This window comes from Mesocricetus auratus, unplaced genomic scaffold (assembly GCF_017639785.1).
Source record: "Mesocricetus auratus isolate SY011 unplaced genomic scaffold, BCM_Maur_2.0 Super-Scaffold_100004, whole genome shotgun sequence".
Lineage (NCBI taxonomy): Eukaryota > Metazoa > Chordata > Mammalia > Rodentia > Cricetidae > Mesocricetus > Mesocricetus auratus.
This window is the reverse complement of record NW_024429189.1, coordinates 71,982,256-72,007,765: the sequence shown is the minus strand read 5'-3', so window position 1 is coordinate 72,007,765 and position 25,510 is coordinate 71,982,256. Positions and strand designations below refer to the sequence as shown.

The 25,510-nt window shown below is 42.2% G+C and overlaps 1 protein-coding gene across 2 annotated transcripts; it reads left to right on the top strand.

Moving 5' to 3' along the window:
- The first annotated feature begins 787 nt into the window (after window positions 1-787).
- Prrg4 (proline rich and Gla domain 4) lies at window positions 788-23,807 on the top strand. 2 transcript variants are annotated; one of them, XM_040745947.1, is made up of 6 exons: window positions 788-1,020; window positions 1,806-1,930; window positions 10,692-10,858; window positions 13,512-13,560; window positions 14,500-14,632; window positions 23,147-23,807. In XM_040745947.1, exons 2-6 carry the CDS (start codon window positions 1,828-1,830, stop codon window positions 23,376-23,378), a joined length of 684 nt encoding a protein of 227 aa, XP_040601881.1. In that variant the 5' UTR covers window positions 788-1,020; window positions 1,806-1,827; the 3' UTR covers window positions 23,379-23,807. The 2 variants fall into 2 exon arrangements, with proteins under 2 accessions (XP_040601881.1, XP_005064886.1); XM_005064829.4 differs by lacking the exon at window positions 788-1,020 and adding an exon at window positions 1,027-1,455 and having other exon boundaries at window positions 23,147-23,805.
- Window positions 23,808-25,510: the final 1,703 nt, after the last annotated feature.

Here is a 25,510-nt window from a genome sequence, read left to right as displayed (position 1 = left end):
ATGAGAAGGGAAGTGAGGTGGGCATGGACACTGTTTAGGAGGAAATAGTTGACTTCGTTAGTCAGAATAAAATCGATAGTAGCCTTTGGGGAGGAAAAAAGAATTCGGTGAAAGGTGAATTAATTAAAAAGTCAAAAGGAGTCAAAAATGGTATTTCATTTTGTCCCATTCACCTTTACCAAGTTCCAGGCCACTTTGACCAAAGAGCAGAACGTAAAACATTGTTCCCAAGAGTGACAGAGCTTGTTATTTGGACATGAAGGATGTGGAGATATATCGTCCCCTATCTTCATTCTCAAACTGTGAGCTCAGGACCTCTTGAATTATTTGTAATGATATTTGTCAACAAAGAGACATTTCCAAAATTTTACCTACGACAATGAAGTGTGCTTTTGTTCTGTTTCTGAAAAAAAATCAGCAAAAAGTTCAAGGTCTAAGATTGCTTGTCCAAGAAGAATGAAGTTATTAAATGTCCCAGTAACTATGACCAAAAATACCTAATACAAGCAGAAATGTACTGAGACTAGGCACAATTTATTAAATTCTGTTTAAATTTGCATACTGACACTAACCTAGTATAATGGAAGATACTAAAAATCACAAGCAAATCATCCACTGGAGTTTTATTCCTTAGCAGAGTGATGACATCATTACATGTCAAATAGCTCCTGGAAATTTCCACTGTAAATGAGAGAGAGAGAGAAAGAGTGAGTGAGAGAGAGAGAGAGACAGAGAGAGACAGAGACAGAGACAGAGACAGAGACAGAGACAGACAGACAGAGAGGCAGAGACAGAGACAGGAGAATGAAAGTGAAAGAGGTGAAACCATGCCTTGTTATCATGGAAACAATTTTGACATTGGAGATCTCTTGAAAGGATTTTGTAGATATCCCAGAGCTAATGAACCCCACCTAAGAACTAATGTAATTAATTCATTTTTGGTCACGAACAAAGTGTGTTTTTCTCGGATGATATTGTGTTCTGGCCCCTGGACCCTGCTGTGAGAACAGCTGACCGAAGGTAACCTCGGGACCCCGAGTTTCGCATCTAAATTGGGAAAACATTCGTTGTGCCCAGGACGCTCTGCTTGGCCTCCTCCAGTTGAGTGCATCGCGGTTGCGAAGGGTGGAGGACCAAGTCCAGGAGGAGAGGAGGAGGAGTTCCGCCAGGTGACCGCCAAAGATCCGCCTCTCCTCTCTGTCCCGCTGAGGTGACGGCGGCCCGGAGACACAGGCTGGGCTCCGCGCAGCGCCGCGCACGTTCCCCGAGCGCCCCTACGCGGATCCTAGACGCCTCCTCTGCGCGCTGGTGTCACCCGGGCACGGCAAAGGGCCAGGCTCCGACTGTCGCCTGGATCCACACAGCGTCAGCGACGCAGGGCCAGGCCGCCTTGGAGACTAGAAGACAACTCGGCTCCCGCCCAAGGGCTGGTGGAACATGTTTCTGGGGACGCAGGTGCGGCGCGGGGTGGCGAAGTGGGGAGTCTCCGGGAGGGGAAAGCCTAGGCGGTGGCATTCCGGCATCTAACTGCCGGTCTTTGCCTGCCAGAGTCGCGTCTGCCTTGGCCAGTGTCCGACTTCTCCTCCGCAGATTCCGGGGAGCGGCTTTTGTTCCCCGACTCTCCCGGAGTTTCACCTGCCCAGAGCACCTTGGGTCTTACAGATTAAAAACCGCGCGTGGGGCGCACTAGCACGGCGGTGTTTGGTACAACAGGTCCTTGACTCAGTTCCTACTCAAACCCAACGGGTTGAGACGGGGGCTTCCCCTTCCCCCTTTTAAATGTGTCTTTGTTACTTTTGTCTTAGTTTGTATGAAAGTTGCCGGACTATGTTTCCACTTCTGATCGTACTCAGCCTGCTGACCAGACTTACCCTCGCGGTTCCTCATTGTGTAAAAAGGCTAAAGGATTCCGAACATGCTCGAGAAGAAGGTAAGTTAAGCATGGCTGGCGATTGGGAGAAGACAGTTCTGGAAACCAGGAGTGGTCTGCTATATAGATCTCAAGCCGAGGTGTGGTAGGGGGAAATTACACGCCCTCGTGAACCACAGAGCAACAACGTATCGTTTGCTTTAATTTGTGGCTTTCTTGTTTAGGGTTGTGGGCTTTTATGTTCTTTAACTACAGTATGTACAAACTTATCGCCGACTGTGCCTTGGTAAACAAATGTTTAACACCTGGTTTGTGGTTAACTGAATTGAAAGACTATTTCGAAGTCTGAAAATCAGTGAGTTGCCTTTTCCTAGATGAAGCTGTGTGTTAGTTTTAAAGAGCAGGCTGCTTTTTGCAAAGACTGACAGGGAGGCCAGACCTTGTCAGAACTTGTTTGTGCACTGCTGGGAGTCCCCATATAGACTGAGTGACACCCTATCTGGACTTGTGAGACCCTGAGCAAAGAAGGCTACCCCTTAGTCTTGACCGACTTCCTCTGTAGAAGGTGGGATTGGGAGACAGAATGATCCTTCTGGTCTTTTTTTTTTTTTTTTTCTCAAACGTTATGTTGTCTATATAAAGGCAGATGGTTGAGAGATAAGTGTGTTGCTTGCCAGCCCAGAATTTTGGGTTACAGGTCACAAATGGATTGGTTCCTGCTTCTATTTTAAAAGTCTAACCAATCAAGACCAGGAGGGGAAGAAAGCGCCCTAGGCTCTCAGCATCCTCTCTCTACTTAGTCACCAGCACTTTGAATTTACTCACACATTCCTGAGCCTTATTCCTTTCTACCACATCCATTTCTGTTGTTGGTTTTTGTTTGTTTGTTTATTTGTTTGTTTGTTTTGGGGTTTTTTGTTTGTTCGTTTTTTACTCTTTGAGGGGCCCACCACACAACTCTCACGACTTATGAATGCCTGGCCTTAACTTAGCTTGTTTCTAACCAGCTTTTTTTTTTTTAACTTAAATTATTCCATCTACCTTTTGCCTCTGGACTTTTTACCTTTCTATATACCTTTCTTTACTTCTTACTCTGTGGTTTTCTGTGTAGCTGGGTGGCTGGCCCCTGGCATCCTCCTCTCCTATTTTTTTCTTTTCTTCCCCTCTTTTTTCTTTCTATTTAATCTCTCTGCCTGACAGCCCTGCCTATCCCTCTCTGCCCAGCTCTTAACCATTCCGCTCTTTATTAGACCAATCAGATGTTTTAGGCAGGCAAAGTAACACAGTTTCAAAAAGAATTAAGCAATGCAACATAAAAGACTGTAACAAATCTTTGCATCATTAAACAAATATTCCACAGCATAAAAGAATGTAACACATCTTTAACTGATATTCCAACAACACAGTTCTCAGTTCATTTTCACTTGAATAGGATCTGTTACTAATACTCCTGACTTATTAATGGTTAATGAAGTGTGGACCCTGACCGTGTGTGTGTGTGTGTGTGTGTGTGTGTGTGTGTGTGTGTGTGTGTGTGTGTGTGTTAGGAAAGGGTAATACTTTAGCCTAAATAAATCAAATTCTGATGGCAAAATTCTAGGCAATTGGATAGACAAATCTGAAATAGAGAGAGGTTTTTAGAAAGAAAGGAATCTTTGTGCCTCTCATGCCTCCACCTGCGGTGATGGCCATGCTCAGTAGGATAGATACTGCTCTCTGGGATGATGGTGAGTGCATTCATCTACTTGACAGGCATTGACTGGTGTTACTGTTACAAACATCATAAAGTAATTTAAAAGACAGACCCAAGTGTAGAGAAACCTACAGACATTTGTGGGGGCCATATACAAGCACACACTGTGTCAGGCCCTCTGCTGACTGCTGGAGTTGTAGAAAGGACTATCATTCTTGTCTTAGAGGAACATTTGTTCTGCTGGGCTAGGTGGGGTAAACAGATGTTCTCCCTAAGCACAGTAACAGAGGTAGGAACAGAGGACCATGAAAATGGAAAAGAGTAAGCAGCAGTTGCTCGTGCTGGAAGAGCTATATGAAACACAGACGGTTTCCTATTTGCAAATGAGACAAAATAAGTGAAAATGTTAAAGGCACATTCTAAAACCCCCAGCAGATACCTGAAACCTTAGACAGTACTGAACCCTGTGGATAAACAGGGCATACTACCAGGCATGGTCTGTTCAAAATGGCTACTAAATGACCAATGGGCAGGTCGTACATATACTATGGATACTGTGAACAAAGGGATGATTCATATTCCAGACAGAACTAAATGAAAGGGATAGGAGGCTTTATCATGTTATGCTGAATAGTGTGCAATTTTTCTAGTCCATATTTTTAGACATTGGTTGACCTGGGGGTAATCAAAACTATAAAAAGTGAGATTGTGAATTTGGAAGTACTACTAAAACTGAGGGTAGGATAAGGAGCCCCCAGCAGAGTTCTGTTAAAAAAAAATCTTAGAACACCGTCAAAGTAGAAGGGTCTTATTTAGAAAATATAGGGAAACAGAAGATAAGTATGAAATATTTGAGTAGTAGATTTCTAACAATGGACTGCATAGACAGACAGCCTCTTAGAATACAGGACAAAAAAAAAACCAACACAGACTGCGTGCGCGCACGCGCACACACACACACACACACACACACACACACACACACACACACACACACATACACTAACTGGGAGTCCTGGGCACCCCAGGGAAATTTGCTACATTCCAAACAGAGGCAAGTTTGAAGGTGTTTCTTCTGAGATCATGAGGAAAACAGAAAAATCTAAACTGGCCATCAAGGTTAAATGGAAGGTTAGCCCCCCTTTCTGAGGAGGCAAACTGCAGATCCAAGAAGGCACATGTGAAGTTCAGTTACAATGTCATGAATAATAATAGGTTGTATTGATGACATTATCATAAATACCATTTCAGGGAAAGTAAAAAGATTTATAGCTCTTTTTCTTTTGTTTTCTAACTAAAAGTAGTTTTTTGTTGTTGTTGTTGTTGTTGTTGTTTTGTTTTTTGGGTTTTTTTTTGTTTGTTTTACGAGGCAGGGTTTCTCTGTATTGTTTTGGAGGCTGTTGGTCCAGCCTGGCCTCGAACTCACAGAGATCCACCTGCCTCTGCCTCCCGAGTGCTGGGATTAAAGGCGTGCGCCACCACTGCCTGACAAAAGTAGTTTTAATAGCCTGGTATAGAGGCACATGCCTATAATCCCAGCACTTAAGAGAATCTTTGTGGATTCAAAGCCAGCCTGGGATACATAGCAAGTTCTATGCCAGTTTGGGATGCATAGAAACACCTTATTCAAAACAAAGAGTAGCTTTATTGGATCTTAGGGTAAAGGGGATGGGTATTTATGAGTTGGGTGATGGAATGATTGTCCATGAGAAAGTTGTCAATGGCTCTTTTCACTTAGCTTTGTTTTTCAAAGTAAGATATGATCTCACTCTATAATCCAGGCTATCCCACGTGCATGGTAATCGATACCTACCTCAGCCTTCCCAGTGCCGAGATTGAGTTATGAGCCTCATACCGGGTTCTCTGTCTCTTTAGCCAGTAAAATGTAAAGATTTGAGCTTATCTGAGAAGTAGCAATACTTATGAGGCTAAGCTGGCAGGCTATAAGCTGTTTCCCCACTGGTTTCCTCTTTAGGCCTTTGCAAATTGAGTTACACCAACTTTTTCCTATGAATTACTTCTACCTGTAGAACTGAAGTCCAAGGTAAGGGCTGGAGAGATGGGTAAGAGTGCTTACTGTACAATCATGAGGACCTGAACTCGGATTCTAACACCCACATAACAAGCCAGTAACCATACACATGCCTGTAACCCCAGATCGGAGTTGGACAGACAGGAGGACAGCTGAAGCCTGCTGGCTTTAGGCCTAGCAGAAAAAATACAAATCCCCAGAGTTCAGGACAAAACCCTGCTTCAAGGAATAGGTTAAGAGTGATAGAAAGGACACCAGATACCTTTCTGGCCTGTGTGCATTTACACTCATACACATATTATTTATTCTGCTCTTTCTCCCTCCTCTCTCCTCTCTCTCTCTTACACACACACACACACACACACACACACACACACACACACACACAAATAAATAAATAAAAGAACATAGGTCCAAGAGTGCTTTCCCACAGTTAAGAAAGATACCATGGAGCTGGAGAGATAACTCAGCTTTACTGGCTAAAGAGACAGTTAAGAGCAATGGCTACTCTTCCAGAGGACCTGTGTTCAATTCCCAGCACCCACATGGCAGTTTACAACTGTCTGTAACTCCTGTTCCAGGGGATCCAATGCCCTCATACAGACATGCATATAGGCAAAACACCAATGTACATAAAATACAGATAAACATTATTTAAAAAAAAAAGGTAACGTCTGTTCACATCATAGATTTTAGGCCTTTCTTACGTATGAGCAACTAGTATCTCTCCTTTTGTGGGTTCTTCCCACTAATGAAGAGAACATGGAGGCTGGGGAGATGGCTCAGTGGCTAAGAGCACTTTGTTGCTCTTGCAAAGGAACTGGTTTGGGTTTCTAGCACTCACATGGCATGTGGCAACTGTTTGTAATTCCAGTTTTGACCCCCTCTGGCCTCTGTAGATACATGCATATATATGGTACACCTAGGCATATATACTTTCCTAGGCATACATACATATACATAAATTAATTAACTGAAAAAGTTAAAAAGAGAACATTATGGTAGCAGATGAGTAAGTGAAGCATGTTAAGAAGGTTGGATGAAGTGTCAGGAAAAGCAGAGCATGACAAAATACGCTGATTAGATAGGTGGAGGTCAGAGTAAGATTGTTCTGAATCCCAAAGAAGGTGAAGGAGCAGACTAAAACGCGAGTTCCGCCTTGGAAAAGCAGCAAGAAGACAGCATGGGGAAGCCCAGCTGCAGTAGAAAACAGGGGGGAGAGTGGAAGGAGCCCAGCCCAGAGAGGTGGGGACCACACAGGAGGGGCCACCAGCTCATCATAAGGGATTTAACTTCTGTTCTGTGGGACGCAGGGTTGTCATTAGGTGGTTTGGTTGTGTTTTGATGTTGTTGTTTGTTATATTTTTTTTCCCAAGACAGGATTTCACTATATACCTCTGGCTGTCCTGGAACTCTGTAACCCAGGCTGTACTCAAACTCACAGAGATCTGCCCCCTCACAAATGCTGGGATAAAGGCATGCACCACCACCACCACCCAGCTTTATTTTATTTATTTATTTGTTTGTTTATTTTGATTTTTCAAGACAGGGTTTCTCTGTAGGTTTTGGAGACTGTTCTGGAACTCTCTTTGAAGACCAGGCTGGTCTCGAACTCACAGAGATCTGCCTGCCTCTGCCTCCCCAGTGCTGGGATTAAAGGTGTGAGCCACCAATGCCCAGCATAAAATAATAATTATTATTATTGTTGTTGTTGTTGTTATGTATATATACAGTGTTCTGCCTGCTTACCAGAAGAAGGCACCAGATCTCATTATAGATGGTTGTTAGCCACCATGGGAACTGAACTCAGAACCTCTGGAAGAGCAATCAGTGCTCTTAACCTCTGAGTCATCTCCCCAGCTCTTTATTTTATTTTTAATGTAACATCTTTTATTAACTCTTTGAGAATGCTACTACAAGATTTTTGAGAAAGCAAAGTAGGAAGAAAGTTGTTTTTTTTTTTTTTCAGACATACTCTCATTATATAGTCTTGGTTGGCCTGGAACTTCCAGATAAACTAGGCTGGCCTCAAACTCACAGAGATTCACTTGCCTATGCCTTCTGAGTGCTGGGATTAAAGGTTTCACCACTATACCCAGAAAAAGGGTTGTTTTTGTTGTTGTTTTTTGTTTGCTTGCTTGTGTTTTGAGACAGGGTCTTTCTGTGTGCGCTAGATAGTCTAGAACTTGCTATATAGACCATACTGGCCTCAAACGCACAGATCCTCCTGTCTGTCTCCTGAAAAGTTGTTTGATTTTTAGGCTCTTTCTTTGGCAAGACGGCTAAATAGGTAAAGGCACTTGCTTTCGCTAACCCTGACAAGCTGAGTTGAATCCTTGGTGGAAGGAGAGGACCAACTCCTACACACCATCCTCTGATATCCACAAGTGTGCCATGAGCATGCCTACATGCACACGTATTTGTGCACAAACATGCATATACATACAAAGATTTAAAACTTTCTTTTTTTGAGACAAGGCTCTCTACATTTCCCAGGCTGTTCAGAAACTCACTATGTAGCCCAGGCTGGCCTCTAACTCACAGAGATCTGCCTTTCTCTGCCTCCTGAGTGCTGAGATGAAAGTCATGCACTATCACTCCTAGCTAAAACATTTCTTTAAAAGACTTTCTGTGACTATTGTTTAGCATCAAGTTTAAAGGAACAAGACCACTGACAAGCCACTGAAGGGGTGCTAAAGACAGGGGATGGAGCTCCCGGAAGTTCTCTTTGAACAGAAGTGTTCAAGCATCCTGGCCTCTCTGTCTGCCTTTTGAGCTGAAACAGCTGTCATCAGCTGTTCCATTGTCATTTCCCCTCGGTTCCACTAGCCTGTGTGTTGCTATAGAAACTGACACTAGGACTGAGGCCGTGGTTCCATGATGAGGACTAGCCCAGCCTGGGCAACAACACCCTGGCTTCAGTCACCAGCACTGCCAGGAAAAAAGAGTAAGATATTGACTCTCAGGAATAATGATAATAAAAGAACTATTATGTGAATCACATAAATAATTTAACTTTTTCCTAGTAGGCATACATTAAACAGCAAAAATAAGCCAGTTGTGGTAGTAAGTGCCTTTGATCCTAGCACTCTGGCTTATCTCCGTAAGTTCAAGACCAGCCTGACCTACATAATGAGTTCCAGGCAAACCAGAACCACACAGGGATACCCTGCCTCAAATAACTAATTAAAGTGAAAGTAAAATAATGAGCAAAAAGAAATATGTGAAATTGATTTTAATAATTTCTATGTCATCTAATATCTATAAGGCCTTTTCAAGGTATACACAATATCTAACTTGCCTATGTTCTTTCACAGTTTTTTCAATATGAAGTCTAAAATTCTGTGAGTGTTTTATGTATCAGTTAGACTAGCTGTTGTTTTCTTTGTTTTTTGGTTTTTTTTTTTTTTTTTTGGTTTTTTTTCCCCCTTTGGTTTTTCTAGACAGGGTTTCTCTGTATTGTTTTGGAGGCTGTCCTGGAACTGGCTCTGTAGACCAGGCTGGCCTCGAACTCACAGAGATCCGCCTGCATCTGCCTCCCAAGTGCTGGGATTAAAGGCATGCACCATCAACGCCCGGCTGACTAGCCACTTTTTTAGTGCTTAGTAACCATATATGGCCAGGAACTCGTACATTGACCAAGACAGATGTAGAAGATTCTAACCTAGTTAGAATGTTAATGTATAGAAAAAGATCTTGGGAAAGTATGAGTATTCTCATGACCAGAATAACGAATGGCCAGCAAATCATATTCCCCCGTCGGCTTTTTCCCCCTATTTTGCTGTGTTGCCCAGGCTAAACTTTTAGTCAAGCTTTTCCTTCTTCATTCTCTCACATGCTTTATCTTATTATGTTTCCCATTGATTTCCCAGCAAATGTGCAAGAAAGTCCACAAAGTATTGTGGATACATATCTGGAGGGTGGGATGAATGGGTGAAAGGAGCTATTTCTTTGGCATGGACTAAGTGGTTCTAAGTTAATCTTCTAATTAGCCTATAATTTTATAAACAGAAGTTTAGAATTCTATCTTTTAGCATGAGCTTATGTAAAATCTTCCACATAAAAGTGTTGACTTGAGGCTGGGGAGGTGGCTTAGTGACTAAGAGCTCCTGCTGTGCCAGCCTGACAACTTCAGCTTTGATCCACATCAACCATGCAAAAGCCAAGAATGGCCACACAGGCACCTGTAACCCCAGCCCTGGGAAGCAGAGACAGGCAGATTCTGGGAGTATACTGGCCAGTCACCATACCCAAAGTTAGGAGAGACCCTGCCTCAAAGGAGTAGGACGGAGAGTGATAGAACAGGGCACCTAACATCCTCTTCTGGCCTCCAAATGAGTAGGTGCACCAACACATGAGCGCACACACACACACACACACACACACACACACACACACACACACACCAAAACAGCATACTAACTTATTATTAAGGCCCTATGTTGGATTCTAGCAGTAAAAAGCAAAAAAAAAAAAAAAAAAAAAAAAAAAAGAAACAAGGAAAATTCATAGAAACAACCTTTGGAAAGAGTAGTCTCATCTGTTATTTTCAGGAAAAAACAATCACCAGGAAGGATAACTGAAACTTTTTTAAAAGTTTTTTTACTTTTATTCTTAATGTGAATTAATGTTTTGCCTGCATGTATGTTTGTGTGAGGGTGTCAGATTTTGGAATTACAGACAATTGTGAGCTGCCATGTGGGTGCTGGGATTTGAACCTGGGTCCTCTGGTCAGTGCTCTTAACTGCTGAGTCACTCTTTGACCCGAATAACTGAAACTTTAATAATTTTTATTTATGTTAATAATTTGGAGCATAAAATAATTTGGGACATAAGCACATCTTATGTTAATGATTTGGGGCATAAAAAATAATTTGGAGCATAAGCAACTCAAGTATTGTCTGGAATTGACAACATTTCCCAGAAGCCATTTTACTGATGCTATTTGGGGAGGGGGGGCAATCTGAAAGTCACCCAGGAGAGAGAGGCTGGTATAGTTTATTCATATCAAGAGAATGATTTTTTTTTCCAGTTAAAACAGGAAGTTTCTGCCATACCCTTATTATGTTTGAAATCTTTTTGTATATCTTTACTAGTCTTTGCATCAAAAGAAGCAGCAAACATCTTTATACACCGCCGCCGCCTCCTGTACAATAGGTTTGATTTGGAACTCTTCACTCCCGGGGACCTGGAGAGAGAATGCTATGAGGAGTTTTGTAATTATGAAGAAGCCAGAGAGATTTTCAGAGATGATGAAAAAGCGGTAATTTGACTGGTGATGTTATTTCATTTTATTTTGAGAAAGTGGAGATAAATACATTATAGATCTGTGTGCTTTAAACAAAATCAAAACTGTATGCCTATTACCTCTTTCCACTTCTTAAAATGCTTTGAAGTTGGCTTTGTTTTTATTTAACTGCCATTTATAATAATTAGCAAATCACCAGGCGGTGGTGGTGCATGCCTTTAATCCTAGCACTTGGGAGGCAGAGGCAGACGGATCTCTGTGAGTTCAAGACCAGCCTGGTCTGCAAGAGCTAGTACCAGGGCAGCCTCCAAAGCCGCAGAGAAACCCTGCCTCAAGAAACCAAAAATCCAAATACTAATTATTATAGTTATAATAATAATAATTAGCAAATCATGGGCTATGTGATGCCTTTGTGTTTAATCTTTTTTAAATTTTGATTATTTATTTGAGACATGGTTTTTTTGTGTAGCCCTGGGTATCCTAGAACTTTCTATGTAGACCAGACTAGGCTCAAACTCACAAAGATTCTCCTGCCTCCGCCTCTCAAGAGCTGGAATTAAAGGTATGTGCCACCCATGCCTGGCCACGTGGTCAATGTTTATTATATTCAGAAATAGTCTCAGGGCAGAGTGGATTTCAGTTCAAGATGTCATTTGAAGATGGCTCAGAGACCACAATACTAGAAAACCAAGCCCTTGGGTTCCATTCCTAGCAACTAAGATATCATTGGACTCAGTACTTTGACTTGAGTGTCAATCATTTAAAACTAAGCACAATTTTTCCTCTTAGTTATCTTACACTTTTTTGATTGCCTATGTCTATAGTTCAGCTACTTATTGACAGTCTCCTATGTTCCAGGCACTGAGGATGTTATGTGTTTGGTTTTTTTAAGAGTTATTTTATTTATATATGTGTATATATGTGATGCTTGTCATCCGAGTGCTGCGGTCTGAACTCTGGTCCTCACGATTGCATATCAAGCTCTCTCAACCACCGAGTCATTCACCAGCCTCTATCATTGAGGATGTAAACTGGTGCTTAGGATGTTATTGATTTGTCTATGTAGTTTAAGAGAGGATTGTTGTTGTTGTTGAATTGGGAGTCTAGGTAAGTGGAGATCCTCCTGCCTCTGTCTCCTGAATGCTGAGATTAAAAGCATGAGCCATCATACCTGGCCTAAGGGGAAAAAAGACTTTTTAAAAAATTAATTCCCAGGCCGGGCGGTGGTGGCGCACGCCTTTAATCCCAGCACTCGGGAGGCAGAGGCAGGCGGATCTCTTTGAGTTCGAGGCCGGGCTGGACCGATAGCCTCCGAAACAATACAGAGAAACCCTGTCTCGTAAAAACAAAAAGAAAAAAAATTAATTCCCAGGGCAGTGCTGGCTCATACCTTTAATCCCAGACATGAGAGGCAGAAGCAGGCAGATCTCTGTGAGTTCAAGGCCAGCTTGGTCTACACAGCGAATTCCAGGACAGGCTCCAAAGCTACAGAGAAACCCTGTCTCTAAAAAACAAAAACAAAAAACACAAAAAATTAATTTCTGACTTTTTGATGCATATAAGTGTTTTTTCTGTGTATGTCTGTACATGGCATGCTTGCTGGTGCCCAAGGAAGTCAGATGAAGGCTTTCAAGACCCCCAAAACTGGAGTTATGTATGAATGATTGTAAGCCACAATGTGAGTGCTGGGAATTGAACCTGGGTCCTCTTGCAAAAGCAACAAGTGCTCTTAATCCAATGAGCCATTTCTCTAACCCCCAATGTTTTTTTTTAAATCTCCGTTAAAATATAATTAAGTCCTGCCTGTTAATCTACATAATACAGTAAAACAGACAGGTAACACTGCCTGCTGTAATATGGAATCTTCTGGAGGAATGCTAAGTGCTTCTCTTCCTCCATATGTAAAGCACGCCAGCACCTGTTCTCCCTTCTCAAGCATCCTTCTTTACTCTTTGCTGAACAAGAGGCTCCCAGGGATCCTCCAAATTTGCAGTGAGGAAACCTAGTTATTCATTCTTCCATAATCCTTCCCAGCTACTCATGTCCTGCAAATATTTACTACATGTAGGAAGTGGGAAAACAAAAACTATACTTTGTAGTTGTACCTGTTGGTATTTAATTGTTTTTCAAAATTAAAAAATTATTTTAAGCTGGGTAGTGGTGGCACACACTTTAATCCCGGTTCTCAGGAGGCAGAGGCTGGTAGATCTCTGAATTTGAGGCCAGCCTGGTCTACAGAGTGAAACCCTGTTTCGAAAAACCAAAAAATAAAAAATAAAAATTACTCTAATTTAATCATGGCTCCTTAAAAATCTGCTATTCTTTCAAAACACATAGAACTTGAACTGCTTCAGAGATAAGTTTGCAAGTCAGTAAACTCACCTCTCCTAGCAAACAGAGCCCCACACCCCAGCGCAGAAAATCAGACTGCGTTCACAGACGGCCAGCCTAGCAGAGCATGGTAATGGAGAGCTGGGACTAGCAGCAATCCCTTTGCCAACTGACCAGACAGCAGAGACAGCAGAATGAGCCATTGCTGTCAGCTTGAATGAACTGGTGTCTTGCCTGTGTCACATGCCAAGAGCTTACCACCTCCCATCTAGGTCATTGGGAACAAATGAAATGATTCTAAATTACAGAAATTTGAAACTGTCATCTTTTTTCTTAGATTACATTTTGGCGGGATTATTCGACTAAAGGACCAACCACACGCTCGGGTAAGGTGAAGAACTGCCGACATGACACATGTCCTCACCTCTCTCCGTGGTAACACATTTTAGTTTTCATGTTTGAGTCTGGCTATTGCTCAACATGCATTCCAAGGACGGTTTCTCAATTATACGCCGGGCTGTGAGAGACAGGAGGCTACCTTCATCTGTTTGCATACTGAAAATCAAGTTTGGTGAGATATTAGGGAAATGAGATAATGGGCTTAAAGGTTGTTTAAGCAGCTGGGCTAAGTTAAAACTTGCACAAAAGTAGAACTCTGTTAGTTTCAACTTATAAACTAGCAAACCTTTTTCTTTTGTTACCATTATAAGTGAACAGAATACCTATGATATGTAAATGAGATTGCTGGATAAGGCTGAAGGTAGGGCTGAAGCTGCAACATAAGTTATAGAGTGTTTACCTAGCAAGCTCATGCTCCCAGGCTTGATCTCCAGCAAGGGACACACACACACACACACACACACACAGAGGCACTCATGCAGGCACAAACCCACTGTGAGGATGTAGCTCTGCTGGTAGAGTGCTTGCGTGAAGCCTCAGCTTTGAGCCACAAAATGAGTCTGGTGGTGTACACCTGTAACCTCATTGGTCACCCTCCTCAGCTACATAGTGAACGGGAGACCGCAGCCCCCCACCCCCACCACACCCCCGGGAGCAGGAAGAAGAGAATGACAGAAGATACATCTCAGTGGTAGAATACATGCTTAGCGTGTACAAAGGTCTGGGTCCAATCTGCAACACCAAAAAAAGAATAGAAAAAGAAAAACACTGGGAGGAGAGTAGTAGAAGTAGTAGCTTCTACAGGGGAAAGCCTCTGTCTTGAAATAAATAATCAATTGTGAGATTCTTCTAATAATGTGTTAAATTTATTGAAACGGTAGATAATGCTTTCAGCCGTACTATTAACTTGTTTTAATTTTTTTAAGATGTTAACAAAGAGGAATTTGATGTTATGGGCCTTCTGACTGGATTAATTGCTGCTGGAGTATTCTTGGTTATTTTTGGCTTGTTTGGTTATTATCTGTGTATCACCAAGTGTAATAGGCCGCAATATCTGGGGTAAGTCAAAATATTAACTTCTTTATTCTATATTGTTATTTTTAAGTAGGTCAAACTGATAGCTATTTGTTTGGGGGTTTTTACTTTAGAATAACCCTAGATAGCCAAGAAGATTACAAAGACAGTACAGAAAATTTTCGTGCACCCTTTGCTCAGTTTCTCCCATTATTGCCAATTATGTTACCATAGTGGATCTGTCAAAACTAAGAAAATAGGACCAGAGATACGCTCAGCCAATAAAGTCCTTTCTACACAAGCATAAGCCCTGAGTTCAAATCACCAACAACTAGAAAAGCATGGTGTAGCAGCATGAGCCTGTAATCCAGCTTCAGGGAGATGGGGAGAGAGGCTCCTGAGGGCTTGCAGGCCAGCCAGCCAAGCTTAATCAACAAATTCCTGTTCAGTGAGAGCCCCTGTCTCAAAAAGCAAGGTGGAGAGTAATTGAGAAAAACACTGATGTTGTCCGCGCGCACACACACACACACACACACACACACACACACACACACACACACACACACACACAATTGTAACACCATCATCAACTAACCTCTAAATTTAGATTTTGCCAGTTTCTCTGTTAGTGTCCTCTCTCTACTCCAGGGCCTGTTAAGGCCCTACACTACATTTAATTATGTCTTCCCACACTCTAGGCTGACAGATATTTAGTGTTTTAACATCCACATTAACAGCCTAATGACGCTATTTCTAAAAACTTTTAAATGTATTTATTTACTTAGTGTATATATGTGGAGGCATCTGTTTGCCATGACAAAAGAGTTAAAGATGTTATTTCTAAGATCCTTCAAAAGAATACAAGATGTAGGTGTAGCTGCTCAGAGCTATAGTCCTAGCACTCAGGAGGTAGGGAACCAGGAGTCAAGCTCTATACCACTCTGGGTTACATACAGAGAATAGCCTCAAAACCCCAAAGACTGGAGATACAGCTCAGTAGTGGAGCACCTGCCCAGAATGTGTACACCACCGCCCCATTATTTTCAAAAACAGAAAGCCCAATAGTTTACTGGGTCATAAACGTAACAGATCTGTGTGGCACTCAGGGACTGGGGGTGTAACTCAGTTGATAGAGTGATGGCCTAGTGTGCACGCAGCCCCTAGGTTCAATCCCCAGTACCGCATAAGCCTGGTGTGGCGGCACGTGCCTACAAATCCCAGCACTGGGGAGGTGGAGGCAGGAGAATCAGAAGTTCAAGATCATCCTTGGCTACATAACAACTAGAAAGCCAGTCTGGGACATATGATGCTTTGTTCTAAGGCTTGGGGGTGGTGTCTGACTTTAACCTATTATTGGTACCTTAAAATTAATAAAATAAAAATATTACCAAGTAAAGACAAATAGCACATTAACAGAGATTGATAAGAATCCATAAGGACCATAAGTATTTGCAAAACTGTCTTGGTTAGGGTTTCTACTGCTGTGATAAACAGCAGCCTGAGAGGGAAGGGTTTGTTTGACTTACAAATCCTGGGACACAGTCTCCTGAGGGGAAGCCAAGGCAGGAACCTGGAGACAAAAACTGAAGCAGAGGCCATTGAGGAACTCTGCTTACTGGTTTGTTCTCCCTGGCTTGCTCAACCTGCTCTCTTTCTTTATTTTGATTTTTTTGTTTTGTTTTTGTTTTTATTTCTTTCAAGACAGGATTTTTCTGTGTAACAGCCTAGATGTACTGGAACTTGCTCTGTAGACCAGGTTGGCCTCAAACTCACAGAGATCCATCTGCTTCTTCCTCCTGTCTTAGTTAGGGTTTTTTTTTTTTTTTTTTTTTTTTGCTGTGAAGAGACACCACAACCACAGTAATTATTCCTAAAAACAAAACAAACAAGCAAAAAAAAACATTTAATTGGAGTGACTCAATTACAGTTTGAGAGATTCAGTCCATTATCACCATAGCAGGGAGCATGGCAGAGTGCAGGCAGACATGATGCCAGCTATAAGTTGGCTTTCAGGCAACGGGAAGTTGACAGAGACACCGGATGGTATCCTGAGCATAGAAAATCTCAAAGCCAGCTGGTCGTTGGTGGTGCATGCTTTTAATCCCAGCACTCAGAAGGCAGAGGCAGGCAGATCTCTGTGAGTTCGAGGCCAGCCTGGTCTACTGAGCGAGTTTCAAGACAGTCTCCAAAACAATACAGAGAAACCCTGTCTTGAAAACAACAACAACAGCCGGGCATTGGTGGTGCATGCCTTTAATCCCAGCACTGGGGAGGCAGAGACAGGCGGATCACTGTGAGTTCGAGACCAGCCTGGTCTACCGAGTGAGTTCCAGGACAGGCTCCAAAACAATACAGAGAAACCCTGTCTTGAAAAACCAAAAAAAAAAAGAAAAAAGAAAAAAGAAAACAACAACAACAACAAAAAAGAAAACCTCAAAGCCCACCCCACAGTGACACACTTCCTCTAACAAGACCATACCCACTCTACAAAGCCACACTTCCTGATAGTGCTGCTCCCTGTGAGATTAAGGGGGCTAATTACATTCAAACTACTATACTTCCAAGTGCAGGGATTAAAGGCATGCACCACCACTGCCTGGCTCAGCCTGCTATCTTAAAGCATCCAGGGCCACCTGCCCAGGACTACTACCACCTACAGTGGGCTGGGCCCTCCCACATCAATCATTAATCAAGAAAATACCCCATAATCTTGTCTATTGACCAGTCTGACAGGGACATTTTCTCAGTTGAGGACCCCTCTTCTCAGATAACTTTATCTTGTGTCAAGTTGACAACAACTAACGGGCACAGCTGCTGTTCATAACAATTTGGTGTGGAGACATTTTAAAAAGGAACACAAGGTGCTAAGCAGGCTGCTAGTATTGATGCTTGCATATTCCTGCTCACACTTTAAAAGTGGGTGCTGCAAACCAAACTCAGTTCTCTGGAAGAGCAACGTAGGCTCTTAATGGTTGAGCCATCTCTCCTTTGAAATGAATGAGAAAAAAAATCTGATTCCCTTAAAAGTTTCATAATATCTCTTTCTTTTTGTCAGTTTAATAACTTTGGCTGTTAGTTTGTTGAAATTATCATTTTAAAGGTTTATTTAAAAAATAAAAATCCTTTACGTGAAATAGTAAATATAAAGAATACATTTCTCCACAACATTTAGTAGAGTGTTTTTTCTTGAGGACTAGTCAAATTCTTACTTAGCATGCAAAACCCCTGAGTTTGATTTGTAGCACCTCATAAACCAGGGGTGGACTGTGTCTGCCACCCTCGCACTTGGGAGGAAGAGACCGGGGACCAGAGATGCAAGAGCATCCTCAACAATATAGCCAGTTCAAGGCCAGCAAAGCATCCCCTCTTGAAGGCTTAAAGCAAATCACATTAGTTCATCTGAGAGAATCACATGAAGTTATTATTCTGTTATATGAGTGTCTCAGAAGGTATTGATAGTGAAGATTCAGGTCTTCAAATTTTTTAACCTATTTTGTGCCCACATAAGCAATTGTTTAGGGTCCTGAGAGATGGTTCAGCTATTAAGAGTGTATGATGCTCTTCCAGAGGACCTGACTTTGATCCCCAGCACCCACATCAGACAGCTCACAGCCACCTGAAACTCTTGCTGGGGTGGGGGGAGAACAGGACAGGACTCCACCTGCACACATGTGCACACATGTGCACACACACACATAAATAAACTTTTAAACAGTTAACGAAGTAAAATTTAAAATAAGCAAATAAACAAAAATCCTGGGGTGCACACCTTTAATCCCAGGGCTTGGAAAACAGAGGCAGATGGATCTCTGTGTGTTCCAGGCCAGCGGGGTCTACAAAGTGAGTTCCAGGACAGAGCCAGGATTGTTACACAGAGAAACCTGGCCTCAAAAACAAAGAAAAGAAAAGACAAAATGATGAAAGAAATAACTACCAGGCTGGAGAGATAGCCCAGTCAGTAGCATGCCTGGATGCAAGCATGAGAGTCTGAATTGGACCCCAGCACACATGTAAAAAGGTAGTACATGTTGGCATGTGTTTGTAGTCCCAGTACTGGGTAGACAGACGAGTGGATGCTTAGAGCTCTCTGGATAACCAGCCTGCTCTAATTGGTGAGCTCTGGTCTCATTGAGAGATCTGTCTTAAAACAAAACAAAACAAAAAAAAACAAGATGAATCTCTGTGAGTTGAAGACCAGCCTGATCTATATTCAGAGTTCCAGGACAGCTAGGGCTACATAGAGACCCTGTCTCCAACAAACAAACAAACAAACACACCCCAAAATGTCTCCTGAGAAATAATACCCAAAGTTGTCCTCTGCACATGCATGCACATTTGCATGTACATATACACAAACGTGCACACACATACACACACACAAGAAAAGAAAAAGAAAGAAACTACTATTGTGGATTTGGTATGCACATTATATGTTCTCATTTGCAACTTAATTTTGATATTTAATAATACAATTTAAATGCATTTCCAGACTAATAGTTTGCATGAAATAAAATCTACCTTCTTTGTTATTTGTAAGTAAGTTGTTCAAGTTCAGAATTCATCTCATTCACATGCCTTTACAATCATCTCCTGCTCCATGCCTGTGAACCCAGCCACTCCCCCATCTTCTGTTCAAGTCCCCAGCCCACCAGCCCAAGCTCACTAATAGCAGCTTCTACCTCTGTGAATTTACTACTCTGACCTCACACAAGTGGAATCACACAGTATTAACCTGACTGGTTAACCTGGTACAGAATTTTCAAAACACTGAGCATCTTGTAAACTTGCATTCACCACTTGATTTATTTTCTGGCATATTACTGTAAGATATGATTCCATGTCCAAGCAAGAAATGATATGTGAGATCATGGGAACTGAAATGCAGTGTTCAGATCCCAAGGACACAACTGACTAGGCATTTGTCCTTGGACATGTTACTTGCATGTGTACCCCTATAATAATCAAAGCCATCATGCATCATAGTTCCAGGGGAACAGACATGTGAATGATATCATTTGACATTGTGCAATATGTCAGCCCAGATCATTAAGTACTTAAAATAATGCTTGGCATATAGTAAATCAGTTTTAGCTATAATTGTGTTTATTCCTTTTTGAACTCAGTTGTTCCACAGGTTTGAGAAAGAGTGCTACTGTCTGCCCATGTAGTGTTTACGCTTTTTAAAAATGACTTCCAACCCGAGTGTATGGTAGAGGACCTATATAATACATGTGAGGCCCTGGGTTCAATTCCCGGCATCTAAATGAATAAATGCATGGATGAATAAATAAATAAGTGAATGAGTAAATAAATAAACAAATAGTCCCCAGGGGCTGGAAGCTGCAGTTCAGTGGTAGAGGGCTTGCCTGGCACCTGTCAAGCCCTGCATTCAACTCCGACCACCACAAAACAAGCACAAGACCTGTTCAGAGCTTATACCTGATGGTAGATTTACCCAGCATTCGTATGTCCACATGAAATTTAAATCCAGACATATCCTAAGGAAGTTTTTAAAACACTCAGTAGATTACAAAATATTAGCCAATGAATCTGCCCCGGTCCCTGTATAACTAACTTCTGCACTACTTGAGTCTAGATATGCGTTGCTGCTACTACACCTGCTATTCAGTGTATTCTGGTTTGTTTTGTTTTTTTGAAAGTGAAAGAGAGGTGTTCAAAGAAGACATAAAATTATTACCATTTGGTGAGAGGGAGGGAGGGAGAGAGGGAGGGAAGGAGGGAGGGAGGGAGGGAGGGAGGGAGGGAGAGAGGGAGAGAGGGAGGGAGGGAGGAAAAGAGAGAGAGAGAAAGTCCAAATGTAAACATGTGAAAGGGCTGGATAATTTCAGTTTAGGGAAGATGAGGACAGGTGAATCCCCATGGAAAGAGAAATAGAAGGTTTCTTTCCTGGAAAAGGTTTTTGAGAAGGCAGTACTCTGTTCCATCCTGGGAACACAGTGGTGGCAAAAGCAGTTGTATTGCTCAAATAACACACAGTCAAGCAGGAAGAACCTACAGGGTAGAGGAGTACCATTGGGATGCCAGCGTGGGCCTCCTAGGAGGCCAGGAGTCTGCACTTGTCTGAGGGAAAAGACACTGAGAGACTTGATGGCCGGTAGAAAGCTGCAGGACATAAAGGGAGAATGTGAGCCGAGTCTTGACTTCTGGCTGAAGGAACATATTTGAAGATGGAGAGGGAAAAGGAAAATTAGATTTGGCAGAATAAAATAATATTTTATTTCAAAGATTTTTTCTCGAGATCTTTTTTTTGTTTGTTTTGGTTTTTGAGACAGGGTTTCTCTGTGTAGCCTTAGAGCCTGTCCTGGCACTCCCTTTGTAGACCAGGCTGGCCTGGAACTCACATAAACGTCCCTGTCTCTGCCTCCTGAGTGCTGGGATTCATAGCGTATACGCCACCGCATGGCTATTTCAAAGATAGACTGAGAGAACCTGAAGAAATGGCTCCTCACTTAGGAGCACTGGCTATTGACATAAAACAAAAGTTTTGTTTTTGTTTTTTTAGAAAAAAAGGTAAGTGAAGGAAGGACAAAACAAAAGACAGCCTATAAAAAGATAAAGGACTTGAGCTGCCATTTCTCTGGAAAGGAAAGACAAATGTCCAACAGACCCCTTAAATGACAATGAACATGCTGGGATTACAATATGCCTGTGCTACTGTGTCTGACTTTTACAAAGGTTCCGGGAGTCCAAACTCAGATCATCAGATTTTTCAAGCCAACTCCCTAGACATATGTTAACTGTCCATTAGTGGTAAAAATACTATATGCATGGATTAGAAGTTAGTCAAGATTGTCTGAATTGATACTTTATAGTCAGCCAACTTCACAATCTAAACAGCTCAGTTTACTAACTTTTAGATTGTAGTCTGTGGACTGGCAAGATGGCTCAGTGGGTAAAGGCACTTTCCACCAATCCTGCTGACCCAAGTTCAATCCTTGAGTTCTACATGATAGAACTGACTGAAAAAGTTGTTCTCAGACTTTCACAAGCACACTGCAGCATGTGTGTGTGTGTGTGCATGTATATGTATATACACATAGATGTACACATATAAATGTAATTTTAAAAATTTTAATTTAGTTTGAAATTCAAAGAAGAGAATGGAAAACCATAGGTTGAAAATGTCAGACCAATGTGGCATTTTAGCTTTCACTGGCTGATGAGGTTTTGTGAAATTGTTAGGGTGTTTTAGGTGTAGTGGTACAAATCTGCAATTCTAGAACTCAGGGGGATTGTTAATTCAAGACCAGTTACAATAGTGAGTTCAAGGCCAGCTCAGCAAACTGAAAAGACCCTTTTCCCAACATTTTAAAATGACTGGAGATGGTAGCTCAGTGGTACAGTACTTGCCTACAAGGATGCCCATGACTCTGGCTCAATCCCAGTATGAAGTGAAGACAGGAGAAGAGAGAAGCGGGGGTAAACTTTGTGTTTCAGTGCTGAGGGTAGAACCCAGATCTTTACACACACTAGGCTTTACTATGTACTTGGCCAAGAGGCTGGAGAAAAGAAAGAGACAGCATCTCTCGAATGGAACAATGCCAGTCAAGGCACAGAGAAGTGAGCTGGGGGTGTGGCTCAGTTGGTAGATCCCTTGCCTAGCGTTCATGAAGTCAATGATTCAATCCCCAGCACTACATGCCTAAATCTCAATACAGAGGAGGCAGAGGCAGAGGCAGAAGTTCAAGGCCATCCTTAACTACTAGTGAGTTGGAGGCCAGCTTGAGCTACAAGAGACCCTGTCTCAGGGGAAAAACAGCAGAGAGAAAAGGGGGCCTGAGAATTCTGTATACTTAACAGAGAAGAAAACTATGAAAAATACTGTGAGGACAGAATAAGGGAGGCTTTGTAAAGGGGGTTCAGGAGTTACCAAACTGTGGAAAGCAAGCCATGTCTAGATTATATGACAGAATTACTGCTTGGGAAGGGGCAAGGGTCATCCAGGCAACAACACTGCAGAGACAACCTCTGTAGCATCTATTTCCTTGGCTTGGCGTCAAGCTACCTCACAACAAAGCCTGGATTTGATTTCCAGAGCAGGAGGAAAATGGAATCACTCTACTAGGAGTATTACATCAAACTGCTTACTCAGTCCACACCAACCACTCTGCTGAGGTAGCTTTATTACCCCATTTTAGAGAGGAGGAAACGGAGTCAGGGAGTTTGACTTTCATCACAGGATGACAGAGTACAGTTTCTAACCCACATATGACTTCAATGCTCCTAGTCTTCCTTCCTTCCTTCCTTCCTTCCTTCCTTCCTTCCTTCCTTCCTTCCTTCCTTTCTTGTTCCTTCCTTCCTTTCTCCCTTCCTTCCTTTTCCTAGACACAGTTTCTCTGTGCAGCCCTGGCTGCCCTGGAACTCATTATGTAGGCCAGGCTGGCCTCAAACTCACAGAGATCCACCTGTATCTGATTCCCTAGTGCTGGAATTAAAGACATGTGCCACCACTGCCTGGCTTCTGGGATTTTTAATGCCATTATCTTAACCCAGAAATTAATCTCTCTTAAACCTAAATGGCATCATCTCTCTGTTTAGTTCTTCAGCTGTCTACACAAGAAGGACCAGACACACACCATCCATAATTTTCAGAAGCTCTGAGGAGACTGTCTTGCCTTCATCGCCACCTTCAGAGGATGCAGGACTACCTTCCTACGAACAGGCTGTAGCACTGACCAGAAAACACAGCGTCTCACCTCCGCCTCCATACCCTGGACCAGCAAAAGGATTCAGAGTGTTTAAAAAGTCTATGTCACTCCCATCTCACTAAGCCCAGCTTGCCACCTTGTTGTGAGACATCCGTGTGGTTTGAATGATTTGTTCTCCCTGAAACAAAAAAAAAAGATTTGCCCGCTCAGCTTTTTATGACAAACTGCAAGGAATAAAGGAACAATACATACTGAATAGAACTCACCACAGTTCTGCCTTCAGCTCAGAACTGAACTGGATCTCCACCATCTTGGTAAGAGACTTCAACTCCATTTCCTCGAAATTAAGAAGAAAGTGCCTTTTTACAATGTATGTTGTACTGGTTCAAAAATCTTTGCTATAGCTGGCAATGTGATACATATCTAGAATCCTCACACTCAGGAGGCTGAGTTGGGAGGGATGAGTGTTCAAGGCCAGCCTGGGCCCTATCAAGACTCTTTCTGTGCCGGGCAGTGGTGGTGCATGCCTTTAATCCCAGCACTCGGGAGGCAGAGGCAGGTGGATGATCTCTGTGAGGTCAAGGCCAGCCTGGTCTACATAGTGAGTTCCAGGACAGCCTCCAAAACTACAGAGAAACCCTATCTCAGTGAAGAAAAGAAAAAGCAAGACAAAGTTTGTTCATAGAATAATTAGAATAAGCAAACTCAGAAGCGTCAATCATTAGTTTATCTTAAATCATGATACTGGATCTTCTCTTCACTAGGATTTCTTTCTGGCTGAAAATACTTCATAGAATTTGACATTTTGGTGGCCTTGAAATAATCATTTGGTTTTCTGATTTAATTGGTAAAGAACATTCACCAAATTTGCAGGTCTTAGTTTTTTACTTGCTATCAATCATGTTTCCCGTGGTAAGAGGTGCCAAGGGGTTCCCCCCCTAAAAATTACTATTTGTTGGTTTAGCAGATACTTCACTTGGAAAAGTGCTTGCTGTACAAACATAAGTATCTGAGTTCAATCCTCAGTACCCATGTTTGAAAAAAACAAAAAAGAGTATTTGGATGCATACCTATAATCCAGCACTGGGTAGAAGGACATAGAAGGAGCTCTGGGGTTGGTGGCTAGTGACTGTAGCTGAATCAGGAGAGTTCACTGAGAGACTCTGTCTCAAAAAGAAGGTGGAGTCAGTGAGGTAGTGCACACCTTTAATCCCAGCACTTAAGAGGCAGAGATCTCTGTGAGTTTAAGACCAGCTTGTTCTACATTGTGAGTTCTAGGATAACTGGAGAGCCTGCCTCAGAAAGACAAAAACAAAAACCAATGTCCAGTGGTGGTGATGAATGCCTTTAATCCCAGCACTCGGGAGGCCAAGGCAGGAGAATCTCTGTGAGTTCGAGGCCAGCCTGGTCTAAGGAGCTAATTCTAGTACAGCCAGGGCTACCCAGTGAAACCCTGTCTCAAAATGCATTAAAAAAATAAAAGTTAATTAAGGTGGAGAGCAATTGAAGAAGATACCAATATCAACTTCTGGTTTCTACATACAAGTGTTTGTATGCACATTCACACATGCATGTACAATATTGAGCTAGAAGTTTAGTGACAGAATGGTAGAGGCAAGTGGCTGGGCCCTAGCTCCATATGCATGAGACCCTGGGTTAGATTCTCCAGCAATAGTAACTGAAGTCACCAGAGATCCTTTGCATTGTGTGTGTGTGTGTGTGTGTGTGTGTTTGTGTGTATGTGTGTGTGTGTGTGTGTTGGAGATTGAACCAGAACATCATGTATGTTAAGCATATGTTGAATCATTAAGCAAAATTCTCAGGTTCCCTTGTTTCTCCTAGTACATCTTAACACATGGAAAACACACCATAGTTGTAACAGATACTTTTCTGTTGTAGTCATATAAATGACCAGTTCTTTCTCAAGAATGTAGAAAAGGAGCTCAGTGGAAAAGCCTGTGCTTGACATGTGTGCAAGACACTGGGTTAGATCCCCAGCACCCAAACAAACCAAAATCGTAGCAGAGTGTGACTCATGAGTGTGGAGCACATACTCTCTAACGTATATGCTTGTATATTGGAGTTCATTTACTTGTTATGTGTTAAGTAACTGTGTGCTCTGGGGTCAAGAAACTACAAAGTCTTGAAAAGTTGACTAGAAGTAAACGTTGGTGGTTTTCTTTATTGTCTGTTTCTGTCAGACTTTTCCCTATTTGTTAAGATCCTTTATAAATTGTTACTTTGTTTTATGATA

What these genes read in the sequence shown, in the direction of transcription:
- Prrg4 (XM_040745947.1), top strand. Translation starts at nt 1,828, where the DNA reads ATGTTTCCACTTCTGATCGTACTCAGCCTGCTGACCAGACTTACCCTC. An exon ending in CGAACATGCTCGAGAAGAAG is followed by an intron (nt 1,931 to 10,691) that starts GTAAGTTAAGCA and finishes TATCTTTACTAG; the next exon opens with TCTTTGCATCAAAAGAAGCA. An exon ending in AGGACCAACCACACGCTCGG is followed by an intron (nt 13,561 to 14,499) that starts GTAAGGTGAAGA and finishes AATTTTTTTAAG; the next exon opens with ATGTTAACAAAGAGGAATTT.